The sequence below is a fragment of the Sabethes cyaneus genome, chromosome 2 (assembly GCF_943734655.1).
Source record: "Sabethes cyaneus chromosome 2, idSabCyanKW18_F2, whole genome shotgun sequence".
Lineage (NCBI taxonomy): Eukaryota > Metazoa > Arthropoda > Insecta > Diptera > Culicidae > Sabethes > Sabethes cyaneus.
The window spans coordinates 246177019-246198466 of record NC_071354.1 but is presented as its reverse complement, the minus strand read 5'-3'; the positions used below and the strand labels follow the sequence as shown (position 1 = coordinate 246198466).

The 21448-nt window shown below is 42.3% G+C and overlaps 3 protein-coding genes and 1 long non-coding RNA gene across 5 annotated transcripts; 3 read left to right on the top strand and 1 right to left on the bottom strand.

Moving 5' to 3' along the window:
- Window positions 1–593: 593 nt before the first annotated feature.
- LOC128737582 (titin-like) lies at window positions 594–1238 on the top strand. The gene is made up of 2 exons (XM_053832254.1): window positions 594–669; window positions 738–1238. Exons 1-2 carry the CDS (start codon window positions 664–666, stop codon window positions 1227–1229), a joined length of 498 nt encoding a protein of 165 aa, XP_053688229.1. The 5' UTR covers window positions 594–663; the 3' UTR covers window positions 1230–1238.
- A 7540-nt stretch (window positions 1239–8778) lies between these two features.
- LOC128736861 (uncharacterized) lies at window positions 8779–13286 on the top strand. Its single transcript, XM_053831360.1, has 3 exons — window positions 8779–10332; window positions 10385–10711; window positions 13248–13286. The coding sequence occupies exons 1-3, from the start codon at window positions 8779–8781 to the stop codon at window positions 13284–13286; spliced, it is 1920 nt and encodes a 639-aa protein (XP_053687335.1).
- Window positions 13287–15007: 1721 nt separating this feature from the next.
- Window positions 15008–17648, bottom strand: LOC128737265 (uncharacterized). Of its 2 annotated transcripts, none has more exons than XR_008412029.1 (4): window positions 17554–17648; window positions 15860–15982; window positions 15716–15798; window positions 15008–15640 (listed from the first exon to the last, which is right to left on the bottom strand). It is a non-coding gene; the product is annotated as an uncharacterized LOC128737265 (long non-coding RNA). The 2 variants fall into 2 exon arrangements; XR_008412030.1 differs by having other exon boundaries at window positions 15860–16001; window positions 17539–17643.
- Window positions 17649–18716: 1068 nt separating this feature from the next.
- Window positions 18717–20500, top strand: LOC128734206 (uncharacterized). The gene has a single exon (XM_053828270.1). It carries the CDS (start codon window positions 18757–18759, stop codon window positions 20362–20364), a length of 1608 nt encoding a protein of 535 aa, XP_053684245.1. The 5' UTR covers window positions 18717–18756; the 3' UTR covers window positions 20365–20500.
- Window positions 20501–21448: the final 948 nt, after the last annotated feature.

Sequence of the window (21448 nt, the reverse complement as noted above, 5' to 3'; positions counted from 1 at the left end):
CGCTAAGAGATTTCTGAAAATATTTTAAATCTTAATGTTAGAATTTTTACCTAATTCTAATTCACTAATTGGTACATTGAGGTTGAGAGTTGCATGCATGTTTAAATCATGCTTGTTTGGTGCATGCAGGCAACTATGCAACAGTCACGAACAAAAAGTAAGGTCAACTTTGTTTGGCTGGGAGTGAAAGTTCTAGCAATCCTAGACAAATCGAAAGTCGGAAGATCAACTGGCTGCGGTCGCAGCTATTGTACTGTCAGCTGTTTCTATCATTCGCTGTTTTTACAACGCATATATGCTTTGCATGTTGCATTTCCCACCCCTAAGGAACCGGCGCCGTGGTTTCGTGCGGCCCAGAGCGATACGACGCGTGGGTAATTTGATTCGGTTGGTGCAATAGAGCGCACGAATGACGACCATGGTCGCCGCGATGTGGTACGCGAGTAACAGTAGTAAGAAGTGGCTATGAAACACTGCCGAAATAAATTGACTTAGATCTGTAGATTTTAGAGTGAGAGTACGAAGCCATGTAAGTATAAAACCACCGGCTGGACGAGGGAAAACCATCATTCACCAGTGCTCATCTCGTCGGTCCGGTACCGTCAATTCAGATCATTTCATATACACTGTGGGGCGCAGTTCTATCCATAGCGCGTGGCTATCATGAAGGTAATAACCAAGCAAGAAACATTCTCTCGTATTCAAATTTTCTAATTACCACAATTCCTATCGTTCAGGCGTTTATTGTGTTGTCCATCATCCTGGCAGTTGCCGCCAGTACTGCAGTCGACAGCTCGAAAAAGGATAAGCGTAGCTTGTACGAACATCATGAACCGTTTGTCTTCCCGGAGCACGAGCCAGAAGTGAAACATGTGACGATTGAGAAAAACGTTCCCGTGCCCTATCCCGTGGAAGTAGAGAAACATGTTCCCTATGAAGTTAAGGTCCCTTATCCGGTCGAGGTCGAGAAGAAAGTCCCGGTCTACGTGGAGAAGAAGGTTCCCATCTACGTCGAGAAGAAGGTTCCCGTGCACGTTGACCGACCGGTACCTTATCCAGTCGAAGTAAAAGTTCCAGTGGTCCAGAAGGAATACGTCGAAGTGCCCAAACCGTACGCAGTTCATGTCGAAAAGCCAGTCCCAGTGTACATCAGTAAGCCAGTGTACGTAGAAAAGGCCGTTCCCGTTACGGTCCTAATTAAGCAACACAAGAAGAGCCTGTGGGGTTAAGCTCTCCCAAGCGTGCAAGAGTTGATTAGTACAATCGATTCCGAACAGACTGAATAAATTCATTTTTGTTACAAATTGTCTATTTTGCTGAATATTACGGTTTAAACAGGCGTAAATCACTCCGTCCGTAGCTCTCTGCATACGAATTGAATTTTCCCACCGTCAATTGCCATGCCACACACCGCACACGATCATTTGCATCACTTAATCAAAACAAACTAAATGAAAAACATTGTTCGAATGAAATTAAATTTTTGTACTCCGGGATAGGAATTAATATTTTAAAACAAAGTGGTACGTTTTGCTATATCCATGATAGCGGGCAAGTGTGTGGGACGAATAAGTAGGGCGTCCTGCTGTTCCTCGCCAACGCCAGCACAGTATTTCAGCCGAGTGAGGAATGGAGCGGCGCACGTGCATCGCCCGCCACCATTGCGTCGCATGGCGCGTCGGCCGTCCGAGGACTGGTGCAGTGTAATTTATTTTTGCCTGCGGTACCACACCGAGTGAGTGCATTCGATCGCATTTGCGGGGTTTGTTATAGTTTTTGGTTTAAACTTGTTCCATTCTGCCCAAAGCAGCGTGAACTGAGCAGCATCGCAGCCAGATTCACTTAGTTGTTGTGGTTTTCCGAAGCGGGATTCAACCGCACACGTTAGTTTACCGCGATATATGCATCGATCCTGGTAGTCATATACCCTTGGAGATGGTTCGAATACTTACGAGGAGATTGCGATTTAAATAGTTTATGTTTTATTCAGCTTAAATATTTTACACTGGTTGTGGATTGTGTTTAACCCATTTTCTCCCAGTGTTGTTCTTGCGATTCTTGAGAAGGTTAGGTTCAAGGTGTTAACTTGGACCTGTTTTTGTTAAAAGTACTCAATACTACAATCACATTATTTACCGTCAAGTTGAAGTCGAACTAATAGTAGACTTTGTTGAACAGCACATTAAAGGGGTAGGGCCATATAGTCCGTAGCTTGCATTCCGTCCTCGCAGGTGCAGGAAATTCCTAGATGCGAGGGTTCGTTCGCGAGCATACAAGTTCAGTTGACTCAAGCCAGGAACATGGCTTGAGCGTTGGCACGTCTTCTTTTGAAAGTCTCGAAATTTGTTGATAAGGACACCAGGTCACAGATTCGAATTCCAAAACAGACCTTACAAAACAGTACTTACAAGTACTCGAAAACAGTACGTGCCACGGAACTGCTTAGCGATTTTAAAAAAAAATCCAGGTTGTTTATTGGTTGCTTTTAAGATACGGACGGAAAGCATGTTACTCGAGCACCAATCTTCAAATTTGTCCATTAGGTGATGGGGATCAATGGCAGTCGGAGTTCATATTGATTACCTTCAAAAATATTACGTCATCGGCATAAACAGATCGCCAGCCAGGTAGTAGGAGAGCTTACAATTCATTTACAAAAAAGAAAAAAGAGCATTGGTCCATGGTTGCTCCCCTGCGGTACGCCAGGGATGTTGCAGAACGAATCGGAAAACTCGAACGTGATCTTTACACTCAGACTACGCTCTGTTAGGTACGAGTGATAGTCACTTGCAGAACGGAGCGGAAATTCCTAGCTTCTCTAAGCCTCGCAAGGAGAATACCATGATCCACCCGATCAAACGCTAATTTTAGGTTCGTGTACACTGCATCAATTTGCAGTCTTTCATTCATGTTACACAGACAGGACGAGATGAAATCAACGAGATTGGTAGAGACTGAACTTTTCGAAAATATTAATGCTGGTCTGATGAAATGTAAACTCTCGAGAACTTTAGAGCTGGAGCACAACGATCGTTTTGACCGTTACGCTCCCTTTTTGTGTACAGGAAACATAACTGAATCTTTCCATGGGGTAGGGAACTTAAACTGCTGGTTTGAAGCATTGAACAATAGCAAAAAATTGTCTTAAAAATCCAACGAATATTTTATTTTTCCGATGGCAGTTTCGACAATCTGCTCAATTACACGAAAAAACGTTGAGGTTGATGAGTTCGTTAGGAGTGTTTCTAACAGCAGATTCGTTTCAATGACGCAGAAAAACGATTAACAACCTACTTTAAGTATGTTGAAAAGAGATTGCAATGTACAACGTTGACTTTACGATCATCTAGAAACAGATCTTCGTTTCAGAACAGAACTATTTATATAGAAGACGGTTGTAGGCTAAAATATCTCTACAAGCACGGTAAAAGTATCGCTTGGTGACTTGGCTGCGCGATCTTTGAAATACGCACAGAATAGAAGACCTTAGACGTTTCAATCGACGAAGAGCCGCGTTTCCCCATAGAGGCTTGTGACCGGATCGGCGGCGTATGGGAACATAATCGGGGTGATCAGAATGTTCAAAGTGCGAATGAATTGATTAACAGCGGTTATAACATCAAGAGAAAATAACAAAAAATGCCGTTCGACATCCGCCATTGCCGTAACTAAGCCATCAAAATCAGCTCTGCAATTGCCTGGTCTGTAATTTTGGGGCCCCGTTCCGTACATACACACGCAGTCCCGGGACGACTGTTGTTCCTTGGGAGAAATGACTCGACTGCGATGAGAGTGTGGTCGTTGGTTCCCGTTGAGACTTCAGGTCCGCCAAAATAATAATGTTGTCTAGAGTTGCGCAGTTTTATTCTTACATCCTAAGCCCACTTTTGAGCAAACTGTGACAGAAGGAGTGATAGCTCTCCAAGTCTTCGGACGAAAAGGTGTCTTACAGGGGAAAGTTTTCTCAAATGTAGATGTCTAGTAGAAGCGTCCTTCTTCAGGAGGGCTGTCAATGGTGCGGGCGATAGCTCTCCATGTCCATGGACGGAGTGGTCATTCATGCAGGATGGCTTTACCGAGAGGTAGCATACAGATGGCTGTATGGGTGATAACACTCCAAGTCTATGGACCGAGTAGTTACTCATACGGGAAAGCAGAGATGGTTCGATCACTTTGACTCAATTTTGATTCATTTGACAGTACCGTCTCAGCAGAGCCAGATATGACAATGTTATGTATGGGGCATTTGTAGAACTAGTTCTAATCTACAACTTTTCTGAACAAAGTTTTGCTGTATCATTTGTAATTACGGTGCTACAACGCTAGTAACTCATCAGTGACTAAATGAACGTTCATTTAGTCACTAATAAGATACTAGCATTGTAGCACCGTAACTACAAAAGATACAGCAAAACTTTATTCAGCCAAATTATAGATAATAACCTGTTCTACAAATGTCTCATATATAACTTTGTTATATTTGACCCCGTTAAGACGGTACTGTCAAATGAATCAAAATTGAGTCAAAGTGATCGAACCATCCCTGCGGGAAAGCTTTTACTGGATTCTCCACTGTTACTCACCGCAATGTTCACACTGTTACTCACAGGAAACTTCGTTTCCGAATCGCAACTGATAGATCCTTTAAGAGGCTAAGCTGTTATGTAGAGGAGACTTGATTCTATCGCAACAGCGAACGACAGTAGGTCGCGTAAAAAGTTTAATCATGATATTGCATATTCTGAATCTAGACTTTGAGTATTCGCAACCCCAATCGGCCCATTACCTATTGAAGAAAGAGACCCACGGCGACCCTACCGTCTGTTGACTGGTACGGGCCATAGTCAACGCTTATGCTCGAATGAGCTGTCGGTTAAAGTATTCTTCTACTGTGTAAGACAAAGTGGTCCATGGGTTGATATCGGATGGCCTAATTCTACTAAGATTCGAACCAACGACCGCTTGACCTTGCGGTTACGGATCATCTCACTGATCCCCAACAGGTACAAGTACCTCAAATCCTGGACATAAGCATTTTGCGGTTTACATTTGATTTTGGCATCTTTGGTCTAACTAAACTGAAACAGTTGACCAGCAAAAGTCAATCTCTCAAATGTGACATATTGGGCTTATCGGTGTCATCGAAATCAGAAAAATAATTCAACCCGATTCCAAAAAAAAAAGAAAAAAGAAAATTCAAAAAGTTCGAACGTCCGTCGGTCGGTCGGGAACTGATCGATTTCGTTCAATATTTATGTCCCGGCCGGTCGGTTGCATACATTTTCTATTAGCCGCCGGGGTAGGGATTACCTGCTATCATCGGCGCGATATTTCGCGGGATTTTGTTTTTCTTTTTTTTTGTTTTTGTTTTTCTTTCTCTACCCCATAGAGGAACAGGTTGTCGTTTTTGGTGCACTTTTTCGTTGTTTTTGTTTTGGTTCAAACCAGAATGGGCGCTACCGGAAGCAAAATTTATTGCGAAAATAAAAATTAATCAAAAACCACAGAATAGTGAATGAATTGTAAAATATATTTATATATCTATATGCTTTGGCTGCCTGCATTTTCGGGGTGAATTCGGGTCGGATCGGTTGGTGCTGTTTGGTTCATGTGTAGGGTTAAATCGATTTATGGACCGCTTTTAGCTATTAAAAGCACCCACGCGTCGTACTGAGAACGTGGCCGCTGATGGCCGATATTCAGTGGGTAGGACGAAACCACGTTTATAGATGTTTCTGGACGCTCGTTATCGTTGGGCCGGCGCGTTTGCGATCATTATAAATTTATGAACACATTAATAATAATTAATTATAGATTTAGTGAAAATTCACTTACACGTAATTGATATTCGCTGTTGTTGATGCGTCTGGCTATCATTGCCTGCGTACAGAGGAATTTTGTGGAAATGTACAGCGCGTGGCCAACTGCTGGCCGGTGCGTTCTCGGGAGGGATCGGTGCTAAAAGCCTATTAATAATTAAAACTTACAACATCACTCGCACAGTCGCAGGACGAAACCGGCCAGAGCTTATCCTTCCAGCAGCCGCCGTGTGAGCCATCAAAGGCAGCTATCTCCCGTTGACAGATGTTTTTATCACGAATGCCCCTACTACTGAAGCTGAAACAAACGGAAAAAGAGATTACATCAGTTATTAACGTTTTTCGCTGGCGGTTTTTATTGCGTATGTGTCAGTTTGCTGAAGCTGCACGCTTCGTTTAATGTGTTTTGCGTGATTATATGGTTATAGGCTTGGCAATAATGGTGATAAACCGATTAAAATTACCGCATATCGCTCCGTTCGTGGGACTACGAGCGAATCCTGCAATCCTAGGTCGCAGTAGATTAAGCAATGTATATTTTTTTCGCTTAATTGTGATTGGCGGTGATTTTGATGGCTCTGGTACGTGCTTGTAGCGTTGTTGTTGCCGGTGTGATTTGCGTACTTTTGTGAAATGTACTGTTATGCATTCAATCAATCTTGTTGCACAAAAATTGCTTATTCACTCCTTCCGAACTGGATAATGTGTAGCAATTGCAACCATAAGATCACTTTTTGCAATTCTAATTTGTTACAGATTTCGGCATCAGCCGTCTAACTTTGGCGCTGCCCTGAAATCATTGCAAATTGCACCAATTTAGAACCGAAGTAAGAACCGTAATAAAGCATTCGACGTGGCTGCAAAGCATTTGCTGACCGTTTAACTGGAACAGAAGCTGGAGTCAGACGTTTTTTTTGTAGCGGCGTTTACTGCATCTCCTAAACGGAGCAAAAATAAAATTGTTCATCAGCAATGAAGGCGGTGCTGCTGGTGGCGTAAAACATAAAATTTAATGAAAACGAGGTAGTGGCTTCTGGTGAAAGGAACAAAAAAGGACCACTGCAAAGTAGTAACTACCGTATTGCCACAGGCACATCCACCAACGATTTCTTTCGACTGGATGGATTTGGACAGTTGTATCCGGTTAAAGTTTGTTTGTCTGTCCGAGCGAGTTCGTCCACTATTGCAGCAGGAACAACCAACGGTGTGAAGTTTGGAGTAATTTAAATTACTGTTTGTGGCAGTTTCCGTTTTGACCAGTGTAGAACCACAAATTGGACAGGCAAAAGGACCTTTTTAAAGCTGATCTAATTGTTTGTGGTGCACATTGACAGCGAACGTATTACAATTGGTAGGCACATTGCTCCTGTCTAAAGTAGATTCTGTAATTCGGACTCTATTTACCCACTACCTTTTTTTCTTCCTGATATCCCGGAAACTTCAAAACCAATCTGAAGATAGCATCTGAGCACGGCTTTCAATGAAAAAACCCCTCAGGTAGTAATCAGTTACAAAGTAATCAGAAGTTGCTTCCTGTAACGCTGCCGGGAATGACTGAGCATTTATCAATATTTGACTGCCGAAAAGGGTAAACTTCCCGCTTGAACTCATTCGGAAGGGCAACTTTTGATGCTTTTAGCTTGTCGCCCGAAGGATATGACAAATATTTTTTTCGCGCCTACCACTAGAGTCACGATTCCGTGAAACTTTGGGCGTACGGCGAACTAGAATGAATCCAGCGCGGCAAGGATGACTCGTTCCGTTCCCTGCAACGCAGTAAGCGTTATTTATGAAGCCGGATTAAAAAGTTTCCTGTCATTCCGTCGTCGTGTCTTCTTATACATAGTTGTATACTTCGAGCCGCGCGCGGACTTCTTTCTCGACAAGTTGTACAGTCTGCTCCGTGCGCGATTGCTGGCGAGGAAAAATTGGGAGACGACGAAGACGACGACTGGCTAGAATATAAATTTCGAACAAAATGTGCTGACGAAACGAGATGACGATGTCGACGGATGCTGGAAAGTGCACTGTTCAAGTGAAGAGGAAAAAAAGCACTAGCAAAGAGGAAAAATAATACCGTGCCGGTAACAAATTTTCCCTGACATCCCGGGTGCCGCGCTTGTTGATAGGTGCATGAAAGCTTATGCCACTCGCTGACTGGAGGATGAAGGTGACGAGCGAAAATACTTTATCCTATTAATCAATCAAAAATTTCAGCGCCTAATTTATAAGCGTGAAGCTTTTGCATATCTTTCGCAGCCGGACGGACGGAGGGCAGAGGGCGGAAATTCGTACGCGATAACAAATCGAGCGGAAATGATTTGACAAATCTTCGCGGATTTATGGGCACATTTTGAAGACACATTTTCGCCCATCAAAGGTGACTTTTATTCTTCATTATTTTAGCGCTTAAGATTTATTTATATCCTTCTTTTTAATCTTTAAACTTATGGGATTTTTTTTGACAAATTTCGCGTCAAGAAATTTCGTAAGGCTTTACCAGGTGAGGGTCATGCTACTATGGATCAAATTTTTACACTCCGTCAAATTCTCCAGAAACGACGAGAATAATACGTGTCCGCTGATCATATTTTCGTGAATTTCAGAACAGCATACGATACAGTCGAACGCGAAGAGTTAAATCATACAAACTTTTGGTTTTCGAACCAATACCCGTCAACCATCCAATCAAAATGGCATACTAGACGGATGAGTTTGAAATATAATCAATTACATACATTGTGTAGCACTATTCAGCATGCTGTCAACTTCCTGCAAACAGTTTCCCTCATCTGAAAGTTGTGCAAATATTTACTTGAATAATTTGAACTGTAAACGAGTTTACACGGTGGCTAGTTCTGTTTATTAGGTTTCGATTTGCATACGGGCTCTTGTATAAATACTTCCACCGAATTGCTTCTCGGACATCAGTCGAATGCCCTTTATTACGGCTTTGACGATGTGGAAACTAATAACGTTATCTGTGCTGTTGGTGCTGCCGATTGTGAGACCTGATCTCACAATCCCAATAACCATTCCTGGAATATCTAGTGGAAGTTTGGATATTAACGGTAACGTTGTACTAAATGTGAACCGCATCCAAGATATCTTGAATCAGTTTCAATCGATCGTCCAAAGTTTGTACAACATTCAGTCTCCAGAGCTCGGTAGTGCTGCAGAAAATTTTCGTTACGTGATGGATAGCTTGGTCGAAGCTGGAGCTCCTATCTTCCAGTCGTTGTCAAACGTCGCTAAGATATCATCCGGAAACATAACACGAGATTTTGGAGGAATTCGGGAAAGCATCAACTATGCCGTTGGGTTGAATCAAGATCACATGAGCTTAGTCAACAAGACGAGACAAATTGTGGGAGTCAACACCTCCCTCTACTTTAATGGAGTACTAAATAGCTTGGCCTCCAATTTAGGAAATATGTCGGAAATATTAACCAAAATTGAAAGTGCAATCAATGGAATTAAAGGACAGAATCGGCCTTCTCAAGCAGCAATCAGAGCCCTTTTACCGAATGACAACATCAAAGCATTGAACGCAGTTCTGCGGCAATATATTTTGACTGGGGATGCTGCAATCCCACAAATACGATCTATCGTGAGCAGAGTTCAGTCGGTAGATAATTTCCTAAATCGAATTTCTATTTCAATCTATCAACAACGCAAATATCTGAACAACACTTTGGCTCGTATAGTTCCTTATTTACAGTCGAATGTGATCAGTCGTTTTCGAAATAGTCTAACGAGTCTACAGTCGCAGGTGGTCAGTAGAAGCTCTAGGGCGGTAAAGGCTCTTTCCAATTTGATTCCTAGCCAACCGAATGGTTTAGGAGCAACTGCAAACCAAACTATTCGTGTTATCCAGGAGCTAGCTCGGAACGTATCCAACGATGCAAACATTCTGCTGCAGCAAGTATCGCGACTATCAATTAATGAATCTTTGCCTAATGCGGTGTTAAATGAAATTGAAAAACTCTTGAACGAGGCAAGTCGAAATTTGACGGTATCGATGACGCAACGAGTTCGTTTTGTGGATGTGTGCTTTGCCCGATTCAATAGTGACTTCGACCAAATACCTCGCAGTGCATATATTCAGTTGTCGACTTGTGTTTGGGACACTGCCTCGGATCTTTCCAATGTAGCAATTTATATGAATCATTTGATTCTAACAGCCCTGGTCGATTTGAACAACGAATTGCAGGCAGTGGAACGCTGCACCGGAATGGTTTCGGGGCACCCCTCTGAAATGACCAAATATCAGGCTGACATTTGTTTGAATGACGCACTATCTTACCTTCAGAAGCGAGAAGTTTACGCCAACCACATGGCTAGTTATCGTTCAATACTTGGAAATGAAATTTCGTACAGTGCCCAGCGTTATAGCTTCTGTATGGGGACGACGTTGAGGCAGGTCATAAGTCGGGCTGCTTATTTGAAGGGGTCGGTGGATAAATGTTTGAGTGCAGGACCTACCGTAACACCTTATTGGTGGTCTGGATCAGTAAGTGTAAGCTTTGGGTCGGATCGAGGAAAGGGAGGAAGTACAAATAAAGGTAATGGAAGTCAAGGCAAAGGAGGAGGACAAACGGGAGGAAAAGGAGGAGGACAAGCGGGAGGAAAAGGAGGAGGACAAACGGGATCAAAAGGAGCAAATGGTGGTAGAGGAGCAAGTGGAGGCAAAGGAGCAAGTGGAGGAAGTGGCGGTAGAGGAGCAAGTGGAGGAAAAGGAGGTACTGGAGGAGGACGAGGAGCAGGAAGAGGAGGTACTGGAGGAGGACGAGGAGGAGGACGAGGAGGAGGAAGAGGTGGAAGCGGAGGACGAGGCGGAGGGGGAGGAAGAGGTGGAAGCGGAGGACGAGGCAGCGGAGGGGGAAGAAAAGGTTAGAACGCTTCTTGGAAATAAATCGAGGGGGAACATAGCCTTAAATAGTTTGCTTTTTAAATAAAATTTAGCTTGATTGGTATATAGAATTAAAGAAAAACTAAAAATTTTATTTAATTTGTTTTATTCAATTTTTGTTCGTGCAAATGCCCTTCATAGTAGACAATCCTCGAAGTATCATCAAGTGAATATTCAGGTTGTTATAAGGCTGCCTGCAGCGTCGTTGAAAGTAAGTCAAATAAATTAATCCTAAGCTACTGCCTTGTGGTACGCCACATTTATTTGTGCAAGGAATGGAGACGATGGCCGTGAGTAAAAATTTCACTTACTAGACAAATATGAACGCATCAATGTTACGAATAGCTGCGGACCGTTTACCTTTGTTTTAAACAATATCGGTTTTGGATATTAGTTGAAAACTAATTCTCCATTATGTTAGTGCGTTTCACCTTACACTGTTTTTTTAACTAAGAATTTGTGTTTGTAATCAATTTGTACAAAATACTATTATTATTATTTATTTAATACATCCAACAAAATCTTTATAAATTTTAATATCACTCATAAGATGGACCTTATAGAAAGTATGAAGTTAAATCGATTCAGTTCTTCGCAATGTTCAATCGCGAATTTTTTGTTCTAGAAACTCGAATAGTCTTACAATCCGAGTGAATGTCCGTACGTGTGTAGTCTTTGGTTGGTAATATCACAGAGAACCGACATCCAAGCGAAAGGTCCCCACTTGGATAAAACTTATGTCAAATTAGTTGGGAAATTATAGTGATGATGTCGCTGAAGGCGCATAAAATTCTACACTAAACTCACAATAGCTAGCTTCTGGCGTAGCATAACGCTTTTAGTCCATATATACTAGCGCCAGAGGAGCCAAAGGTTGTCAGTGTGCAAATCAAAAGAATCATTTAGTTGGGAAACTATAGTGGTGGTGACGCTAGCATATTAGTTGATTTTAATTTGAAATTTTATCCAAGAATCCCCGAAAAATCTGTTGCGGAATGGATTTCTGTTCTCTGTGGTAATATTGAATCACGGTAGGAATAAATTCGGTATAGTTCGTAAAGACCAAGGGGTTTCCAGTAAGGCGTATCAGTGCGTAGTAATCAGAGATCACTTTTGTAATCATTGTAACCAGTGACCGTATGGAAACCCAAGAATGCCGAGATTAACGCAAGTAGCGCGTATTAAATGGAAAAAATACAAGAAAATAGTTGCCATTGGTCACAGGTATTGCCTCTAACAAATCCCACGAATGACACGACGAGAAGCAACCGCAGTACTTCTACCCACCGCCAGAGGACCAATACTTGACAACGGACGGCCGAAGAAAAGCGGTGTAAACGACGGAAAATAGGGAGGAATTAATGGGAGCGCAGTTGGAGAGCGCGAAATGTTATCCTCCATCCTGAACGATCCAATAATCCGGCTAACTTGAAAGCGAGAGGTCGCAAAGATTAAAGACTGCAAACCAACATAAAAGGAAGCAGTAGAGCCACAAAGATTCGCTTAATAAAGAGTAGAGTTAAAGCTGAAAGGTGAAAGGTGAAAGAGTGGAGAAGAGGATCGTGCCGGATATACTGGGCGTTCAGGTAAAATGTTAAGCCGGATTTAAGCGGAAAAAAGCCTCCAACTGACGCCCACCCTCCATTTTCTATTTCCCCCCATTGTGCTCACAGGACCTCATTGTATACCATTGTATACTTCGTAATATACTGAGGATCAACCCGATCCCGTGGCACGTTCGCTACAATACCGGCCGTATGTGAGCACGTTGGCATCAGGGACGGTGATCGACGCCCAAACGTATCCTTTCAATATCCAGAAGGGAAAGCGGCGGCGGTGTCCGGAAGGTGCGAAGCTGAAGTAGGCGACTGCGGACGGAAAGGGGGCTCTGAAGTGAAAGTAGAAAAGTTAAAGAGATAGGAGATAGACAGTAAGAAAAGGGAAAAATAAAATGTTGATAGAAAGAGAATAAAAAGGGAGTTTGCTTGAGACCGATTCCAAGTGTTTTCTTGTCCGGTAGCCAAGACCCTGAGGCCGTGAAGAGGGGAGTCCTCTACTCACAAGTTACACCATTTACGAATTGATTAGGCAATCAATGGTAATCAGTAAAATAATCAAAAGTAACTTTTTTCAAAGGTGCGTAGTAATCATTGCTGTTAGAAACCCTTGGTAAAGACCATTGGCAAGATCGGAAATGTACTTTTGTTAGTAACGTCGATGAACCAATGTTACGGCTTGAAATTATCGTCGCTAGCTTGCCCGCTAAACTGTACAGCGTTGCTTCACCGGGTTCAAGTCAAGTAGACGACAATTTACTTGATATGTAGAAAATTTTTCAGAATCTAACCAAAGTAAATCCCCGAAAATTCATGTGACTAAATCTTCTTTGGACGCAGTATTGCCTTCCAGATTTTTCGAAAAAAAGGTGTCAGACAAGGTGTTTCCCAAAAATTGTCTGTCTCAGTCCGAAATGGCCTGTCAGATTTTTTCCAGACATTTTTATTCTCGTTTTGCAGATTTTCGACAACGCCATTTGGACTAAAAAACGCAAATAATGTACTTTTTTTACGCAAATAATGTACTTATCGCAAAAATACTGGACGAACAAACTCAATTTTCTAAAATTTCGAGTTAAACCTTGAGAGATTCTTTTTTGTTTTTAAATAAATCCCATATAAAGAAGTGTGTCCCAGTTGGGGCACGCCTGTTGCTATGATCCAAGTGAGTTGATGGGATTGCCAAATCAGTCTGATATTTTCAAGTACAGTGAGAGAAGTCTCTCTCAATTTGAGCAGTGAATCCAAGATGTCTGAATATATTGGAAATAATAGCGAAATGGTGAGCATGGAATGAAAGTTTGTTAACCAGATCAGCCATTCGAAAACTTTTCGCGCCAATCTTGTATTCAAACATGATTGGGCTTTAGATGCTTGCTCCAGCCCCCAAAGTGGCCGGACCTGACGGTATTCCATCTTGCATCTTGAAAAAGTGTTCTACTGTTCTCGCTAGACCTCTCTCGCTGTTGTTCAATGCTTCAATTCAGCAGTGTAAGTTCCCTACTCTATGGAAAGAATTAGTAATGTTCCCTGTACATAAAAAGGGTGATAAGCGCAACGCACAAAACTATCGAGGGATTACATCGTTATGCTCAAGTTCTAAAGTGCTCGAGATAATCGTGAACGACGCTTTGTTCGCTAGCTGCCAACACTACATTTCCTCAGACCAGCATGGTTTTTTTCCAAAACGTTCAGTCTCCACGAATCTCGACGATTTCGTCTCGTTCTGCCTGCGCAACATGAATGAAGGGGTGCAAATTGATGCAGTGTATACGGACCTGAAAGCTGCGTTTGATCGGGTGGATCACGGCATCCTTCTTGCTAGGCTGGAGAAGCTGGGAGTTTCCGCACCGTTCTACAAGTGGCTACGTTCGTACCTAACACACCGTAGGCTAAGTGTGAAGATCGGATCAGAGGTCTCCGACTCGTTCAACAACATCTCTGGCGTGCCACAGGGGAGCAACCTTGGACCCTTGCTCTTTTCTCTTTTTATAAACGAACTATCAGCTCTTCTGCCACCTGGCGGTCGATCTTTCTATGCTGACGATGTAAAAATCTTTAAAGCAATTAAAAGGGACTCCGACTGCATTGAACTGCAACACCTTGTGGATAAATTTGAAGATTGGTGCTCGAATAACATGCTTACCGTCAGCATCTCAAAATGTTTTGCCATCTCCTTTCATCGTAAAAATAAGCCCTGTAACCGGTCCGCCTTTTCGCTACCCGATTAATAAGCGGGTGGCTTAAGCGCCACTCTCCGAAGGAGAGACCACCCACCGAGATTAACGGTTGCCCAGCCTGAGACCCTCGCAGGGAGAGGTTCACTTTTATCCCGAGTTCGGGAAGGGAAGCGGGTTGGCAGACTTAAACACGTGACGCTATACTCCGTATGGCTACGTCACAAAACTTTACCTACGATACAGACCTGGCACTTAACAACAGCAGCGTTTGAACTCGCAGAGACAGACCAATGAACGGGGAATTCTCATCACTGGCCGAGTCCAGTTTCCACCTAGAAATGACCGCAAAATGATTGAAGAGAGTCCTTGGCTGATTTCGGAGTCAGCCGCCCCAGTAGAAAATGCTCAAAAACTAACAAGGAACGCAAACCGAACACATGAAAAATCCCTTCTAAGCCGACCGCATGGAGGTTTGTTTCATTGACTTAAAACGCTTCTATCTTCCTACTGCAAAATAGCATTTTTTCAACAATTCGCATTGACACTGTGCAGTTTATTCATTCGAGATTTACAATACGTTTTCCCTAGGCCTATTTCAATCTATCCTTTCCCATCTTTCTTCTGTTCTAGCTAGCGGTGTGTGCAAGATAACGTACGTTCAATGTGCGGTGCGGTGGGATGCTACCAACCGGCTGCTGTTGGTTCGGTTAGGGGCACGGCCCGTATAATAGTCACATGCGCATGGACAACAATTCAAAAAAAGAGTACTCACTCAATACCCGGGGTTTACTTGAGGTTTACCGTCACTGCTTGGTGGTCCATGAGGTTTAACAACAAAATGGCGGGGTCGCCATCGCTATCCTGGGCAATACGCGATCTAGCTGATCCGCGCCACGCGGATCCCGAAATTTACTCCTGCTGCTGACGACGCACGGCGTGCGAAATTGGCTGCTTTCTACTCGACGCTAGTAGTCTCACTCGATGCTAGTTGTTTGCTGTGTGTTGGATGCTGCCGATTGCTGTTCGGCCAGCCTATCCCGTACAGGGCGCAACGTTGATGACGCTACCCTCGTCCGGCGTTGTAGCGGGCCGGGAAACCTTGAAGCTGACGGTGGGGTCAGAAGAAGTCGCTGACAATGTAGCAGGATGTCGATGACGTGTTCCGTGGCGAATCTATCATCCAAAATTTAAAAGAAAACCACACGCAATTTTACGCACACCGCCTTTAGGCAAAAATAGGTGCCCTACCTCTCGCAGCACACTTGCAGGCACGAACTGCGGTCGCACACGGGTAGCACTTTCAAAAAGCGAAATGTTCTATCACTGCCTATCTATGGGAAAGGGAAAAACTGCTTAGCTGGCTAGAAAAAGAATCTCCATGTGTTTCACTACCTTTACTTCCAATCACGTCGCGAGTCGAAATTACGGACAACTCCTGCCTCTTCCACGGGTCAGATTAAAGTGAAAGATCAGGGCAAGGTGATCCTCAGATAACCGTCCTTGATCGAAACCTGCCTAACGAAATTCTTTATCGCTGTGTTCGAAAGTACGAAGTTGCATTTTCGGCTAAAGTAATCTTCTTCTAGCGCACGGCTTGCATCTTGTCAACCCGACCAACCCCCCAAGGTTAGAGAGCAAAGTGAAACACTCTCCCGACTGCGGGCGGGTCATCAGCCTTTATCGGCAGGTCAACCTCCTCGATCGAGTTAGCGATGATAAGCAAATTAGGCAACGTAAGCGAGCGTCTGGGATATCATTCTGATAGCAGCACGTATGCAAATTGATTTGATTTTGTGAGTCGGCGCGCGGTATTGCCGACCACAGATTTTTATTGAAAATTAACTTGGAAAAGTAGCGATGTAGAAAATGAACTAATATTTAAAATTTACAAATAATACTAACAATACCAATTATTGAATTTTTGGCAAATATTAAATTAATTCTAATTACTATATATATATATATATATATATATATATATATATATATATATATATATATGTCAGTTCGTTACAGCCCATAGCTTTTAGCTACAACATGGCAGGACATTTGTTACAACGCGTCTATCACATTCGTGATCTTGGTGTCGTCCTGGATAGCGCACTAACCTTCCGGATACACTACAACGACATTATCTCCAGAGCCAATAAGCAACTTGGACTTATTTTTAAAATCGCCAAGGAGTTCCGTGACCCGTACTGTTTTCGATCTTTGTACTATGCACTTGTAAGGTCTGTTTTGGAATTCGGATCAGTAATCTGGTGTCCATATCAACAAATTTGGATCACTAGAATCGAAGCAGTGCAGAAAAAATTTCTACGGTATGCTTTGCGCAGTCTTCCATGGCGCGATCCCAGAAACCTTCCGCCATATGAGGAACGCTGCCGTCTGCTTAACTTGGAGACTCTTGAAAGAAGACGTGCCAACGCTCAAGCCACGTTCCAGGCTAGATTGCTACTAGGAGACATTGACAGCCCCGCACTTCTGAGTCAACTAAATCTGTATGCTCCTGAACGACCCCTCAGAACCAGGTATTTCCTGCACCTGCAGGGACGGAATGCAAACTACGGACTGTACGACCCTATCCGATTTATGCCAATGCGGTTCAACGAACTCTACGGTTGGTTCGATTTCAACATGACGCCTAATAATTTTTAACGACGACTCTCTCGTAGACGATAAATTTGTAATTGTACTATTGTAGGTATTTACTGTCATATGTGTTTATATCATGAAGACCACCTTGTGTCCGATGATTTTTTTTACAAATAAACAAATAAACAAAGACGATTTGAAAATCTTGCAGCCGTTGACAATTGTCGATAGAGCGTATGATAAGATACAGTTGGCTTTGGGGAATATCACATTTATTAGTAAACACAGATGACCCAGCAGATAGCAGTTCAATTTGCAAGACTTTATCGCATGAATATTAGCGGTATTTTTTTGCTGTGAAATGTTCGTTTTCTGATAAAAACACTTTCCATAAGTGGAAAAGTGTTAACACCAGCAAGCTCCATGCTGAAAGTGAGACGAAAGCAAAACGTACGGGACCAGTTTATTCGACTCACTTTTTTCAGACTTACTCTCCATTTTTCATATTCTGGAGAAAACTATCACTTTACTTCTTGCTGGTAGATACTAATTTTCTTACACATTTGTTCATGGCGACAAGTTGAGTCTTCTAATTGGTAAAACAAAAAGCCACAAAAGGAACGGGGTTTTATAGTCGCACGGCTACCAACTCTGCTTTGACAAGCGGGTGATCGAGGGGCAAGGGTTTATTTTTAGCCCCCTCCGCATCCTTCCTGTATACTGTCCACATTTTGTAACAATTAGGTTTGTTCCCAGGGTAAGTTTAGAAAGTGGTACTGGCTTGAGGTGCATAGTGAAGCTTCTTGCCTATGGGGAAATTATTACTTGTTTAACTTCCTGATGATTCTAGAGGGCGAGATTAGTCGAACGAATTAAAAACACAAAGAAAACTCTGATTTAATCCACCTAATGATGAAAGCACCCTATTTACATGATCTTATTTATCATATCATTTAAATTCGCTGTGATAGTGAAACTATACAACTTCTGAGAGATACTCGTGCATTGATGACGTAATAAGAATTGTTATGTTTAAGAGCTTTTCTTCAGTTAAAGAGTAAAGATTGGTACAATATAAATTCGGAGCCGCTGAATTAACACCGATAGCTCTATATTTTTAAATGATTGATTTGTAATTGTTTCAACAAAAGTTCATCGCATCTCTATCGAAAATATGCGGTTTAATTGAAGAAAATATTAGTCAGAATAACTTCTAGACGAGAATTTTATTCTTTAACATTGCATCACCTGTGAAAGTTCTAGTTCATTTTTGAAAACTGATGTAAAAGAATAATTAATTTCTCATATTAGGTACAATCCAATAGTTCGGAGCTAATACATAACATAGAATCTTACTTTTCGAAGCCAAAAAAACTGTTTCCGGTTTTAAACAATTCCCAATGTTCCCAAGTACACCTCTAGGAACGGTATATCTAGACGATCGATAAATTATGAATCGTTTCGGCAGTCATAAACACTTTCTTTAAACAATTTACTTCGATCGTCCGGCGCGAATTGTGCAACTGTTTGTTTGAATAATTTGTGTAGTGGCATGTTTACATTGTGTCTAGTTTTATTTATTTTGACTAAATACAGGTGTTCCGGTTTCCATGCAGGTTGCTGGTATAAATACCTTATTCTCATCGTTAGTCGATCAGCAGTTCTTTCGTTTGGCAAGGAACTTTTAATTCACGATGTGGAAGCTAATATCGTTATCTTGGCTGTTGGTGCTGCCGATTGTGAGACCAGATCTCACAATCCCTGTCACCGTTCCTGGAATATCTAGTGGAAGTTTGGACATTAACGGCAACGTCGTACTGAATGTGAACCGCATCCAAGATATCTTGAATCAGTTTCAATCGATCGTCCAAAGTTTGTACAACATTCAGTCTCCAGAGCTCGGTAGTGCTGCAGAAAATTTTCGTTACGTGATGGATAGCTTGGTCGAAGCTGGAGCTCCTATCTTTCAGTCGTTATCAAACGTCGCTAAGATATCATCCGGAAACATAACGCGAGATTTTGGAGGAATTCGGGAAAGCATCAACTATGCCGTTGGGTTGAATCAAGATCACATGAGCTTAGTCAACAAGACGACACAAATTGTGGGAGTCAACACTTCCCTCTACTTTAATGGAGTATTAAATAGCTTGGCTTCCAATCTAGGAAATATGTCGGAAATATTAAACAAAATTGAAAGTGCAGTTAATGGAATCAAAAGAGAGAATCGGCCTTCTCAAGCAGCAATCAGAGCACTTTTACCGAATGACAACATCAAAGCATTGAACGCAGTTCTTCGGCAATATATTTTGACTGGGGATGCTGCAATCCCACAAATACGATCTATCGTGAGCAGAGTTCAGTCGGTAGACAATTTCCGAAACCGAATTTCTGTTTCAATCAATCAACAACGCCAATATCTGAACAACACTTTGGCTCGTATAGTTCCTTATTTGCAGTCGAATGTGATCAGCCGTTTCCGTAATAGTCTAGCGAGTCTACAGTCGCAGGTGATTAGTAGAAGCTCTAGAGCGGCAACGGCTCTTTCCAACTTGATCGTATTGCTACCGGATGTTTTGAAGGCAACCGTCAACCAAACTGTACCTGTGATTCAGGCGCTGGCTCGAAACGTATCCAACGATGCAAACATTCTGCTGCAGCAAATATCGCGGCTGTCAGTGAATGAAGCTTTGCCTTATGTCGTGTTGAATGAGACTGAATATTTCTTGAACGAGGCGAGTCGAAATTTGACTGTATCGATGACGCAACGAGCTCGTTTTGCGGATGCATGCTTCGCCCGGTTTAATAGTTACTTTGACCAAATACCCCGAACTGTATACAGTCAGTTGTCTACTTGTGTTTGGGACACTGCTTCGGATCTTTCAAGTGTAGCAGTTAATATGAATTATTTGATCCAATCAGCCCTCATTGATTTGAACAACGAACTACAGGCAGTGGAACGCTGCGCCGGTATGGTTTCACGGTACTCCTCGGAAATGACAAAATATCAGGCCGCCACTTGTTTGAACGACGCACGATCTTACCTGCAGAAGCGAGAAGTTTACGCTCAGCAGATGGCTAATTATCAGGTGTTGCTTAAAAATGAAATTTCGTACAGTGCCCAGCGTTACAACTTCTGCATGGTGACAACGTTCAGGCAGGCGATGGGCCTGGGTGCCTATCTGAAACGATCGGTGGACAAGTGTTTGAATGGTGGTCCGACAGTAACGCCATTTTGGTCGATAAGTGTCGGTTGGAGAGGTAAAAGTGGAAGAAGAATCCGTGGAAAAGTAAGTTGGGGATGATGAGGCGGAATAGGATTCATCACAAGAGTATAACTGACCACACGAATAGCAAAAGCATTCAAAATTGTAAACTAAAATTTCATTACTATATGTAATATAATTCCTGGAGTAATAAATGTAATCAGACAGCATCACATCTCCTTGCCTAGTCATTCAGAAATAGTATTTTGGGGCTTCAATTAAGCGGAATTAAAGGGTATATTATGTGTTCCGGAATTGTGTGATCTTCGAGGCTTTATCAGCAAACCGCTGTGAGGAAGTTCTCGTCACGTCACGTGCCGCGAGCCGGGAATTGATTGAATTTTCCGCTAGCAACCGGTGTTTTATTCAGTTCTAGCGCAGTTCTGAACAGTGAAGACCAGTGACGAACAGCGCAACCGAAAACAATCAAATTTTAATGAGAGCACGTCTACTGTCCGTGTCTGTTTGCCGGTCGTCTGCTTGGTCCGGGTGTGAAGCTAGACTGACCGACCGATTCAGGATTGGGGGTGAGCTTAACGCGTTTCGGAACCTGCGTGTGATGTATGATTGGTGCAAATAACATCCTTTGATTATCACGTAGCTTGACCGGTGATTTTCATTTAGTGAAATCAGTAGAAAATATTTTTTTAAAAGAACTATAGGTATGTTTTTTTTCTCACGGGTAGTTTTATATTTCATTTCTTTAGTGCGTTTTACGCTTATGTACCACAAGTTTGCGCTTACAACTAATGGAAATCCGAACTTCATGTTACTCTATCAGGAATGTAATTCAATAGTAAATATATGTAATTGTAGTCAACTTAGCAAACTCTTCGGATCAAATTATCTAAGTCTACAAGCATGCTAGCATGTCTTATTTTTAAAAAATCTATTAGTTCACGATGTATTCAGCATTACCGAGAATAATCTATTGTACTTTTCAGTACAATAACTTTTTATTTAATAACTTCGTTAAGAGTAAAATGACTATAAATTAACATTTTAGTGGGACTGACTCCATATTTCGAGTTAAAGTGCCTGTAGCAGTTCATCCTTCTGTGGTGGGACTAGCGCACGTCATTTGCAGAAGATTGATTAACCTATCACTTATGAGCTTTAAAAC

What these genes read in the sequence shown, in the direction of transcription:
- LOC128736861 (XM_053831360.1), top strand. Translation starts at nt 8,779, where the DNA reads ATGTGGAAACTAATAACGTTATCTGTGCTGTTGGTGCTGCCGATTGTG. An exon ending in CTTATTGGTGGTCTGGATCA is followed by an intron (nt 10,333 to 10,384) that starts GTAAGTGTAAGC and finishes GTACAAATAAAG; the next exon opens with GTAATGGAAGTCAAGGCAAA. An exon ending in CAGCGGAGGGGGAAGAAAAG is followed by an intron (nt 10,712 to 13,247) that starts GTTAGAACGCTT and finishes CTCGTTTTGCAG; the next exon opens with ATTTTCGACAACGCCATTTG.
- LOC128734206 (XM_053828270.1), top strand. Translation starts at nt 18,757, where the DNA reads ATGTGGAAGCTAATATCGTTATCTTGGCTGTTGGTGCTGCCGATTGTG.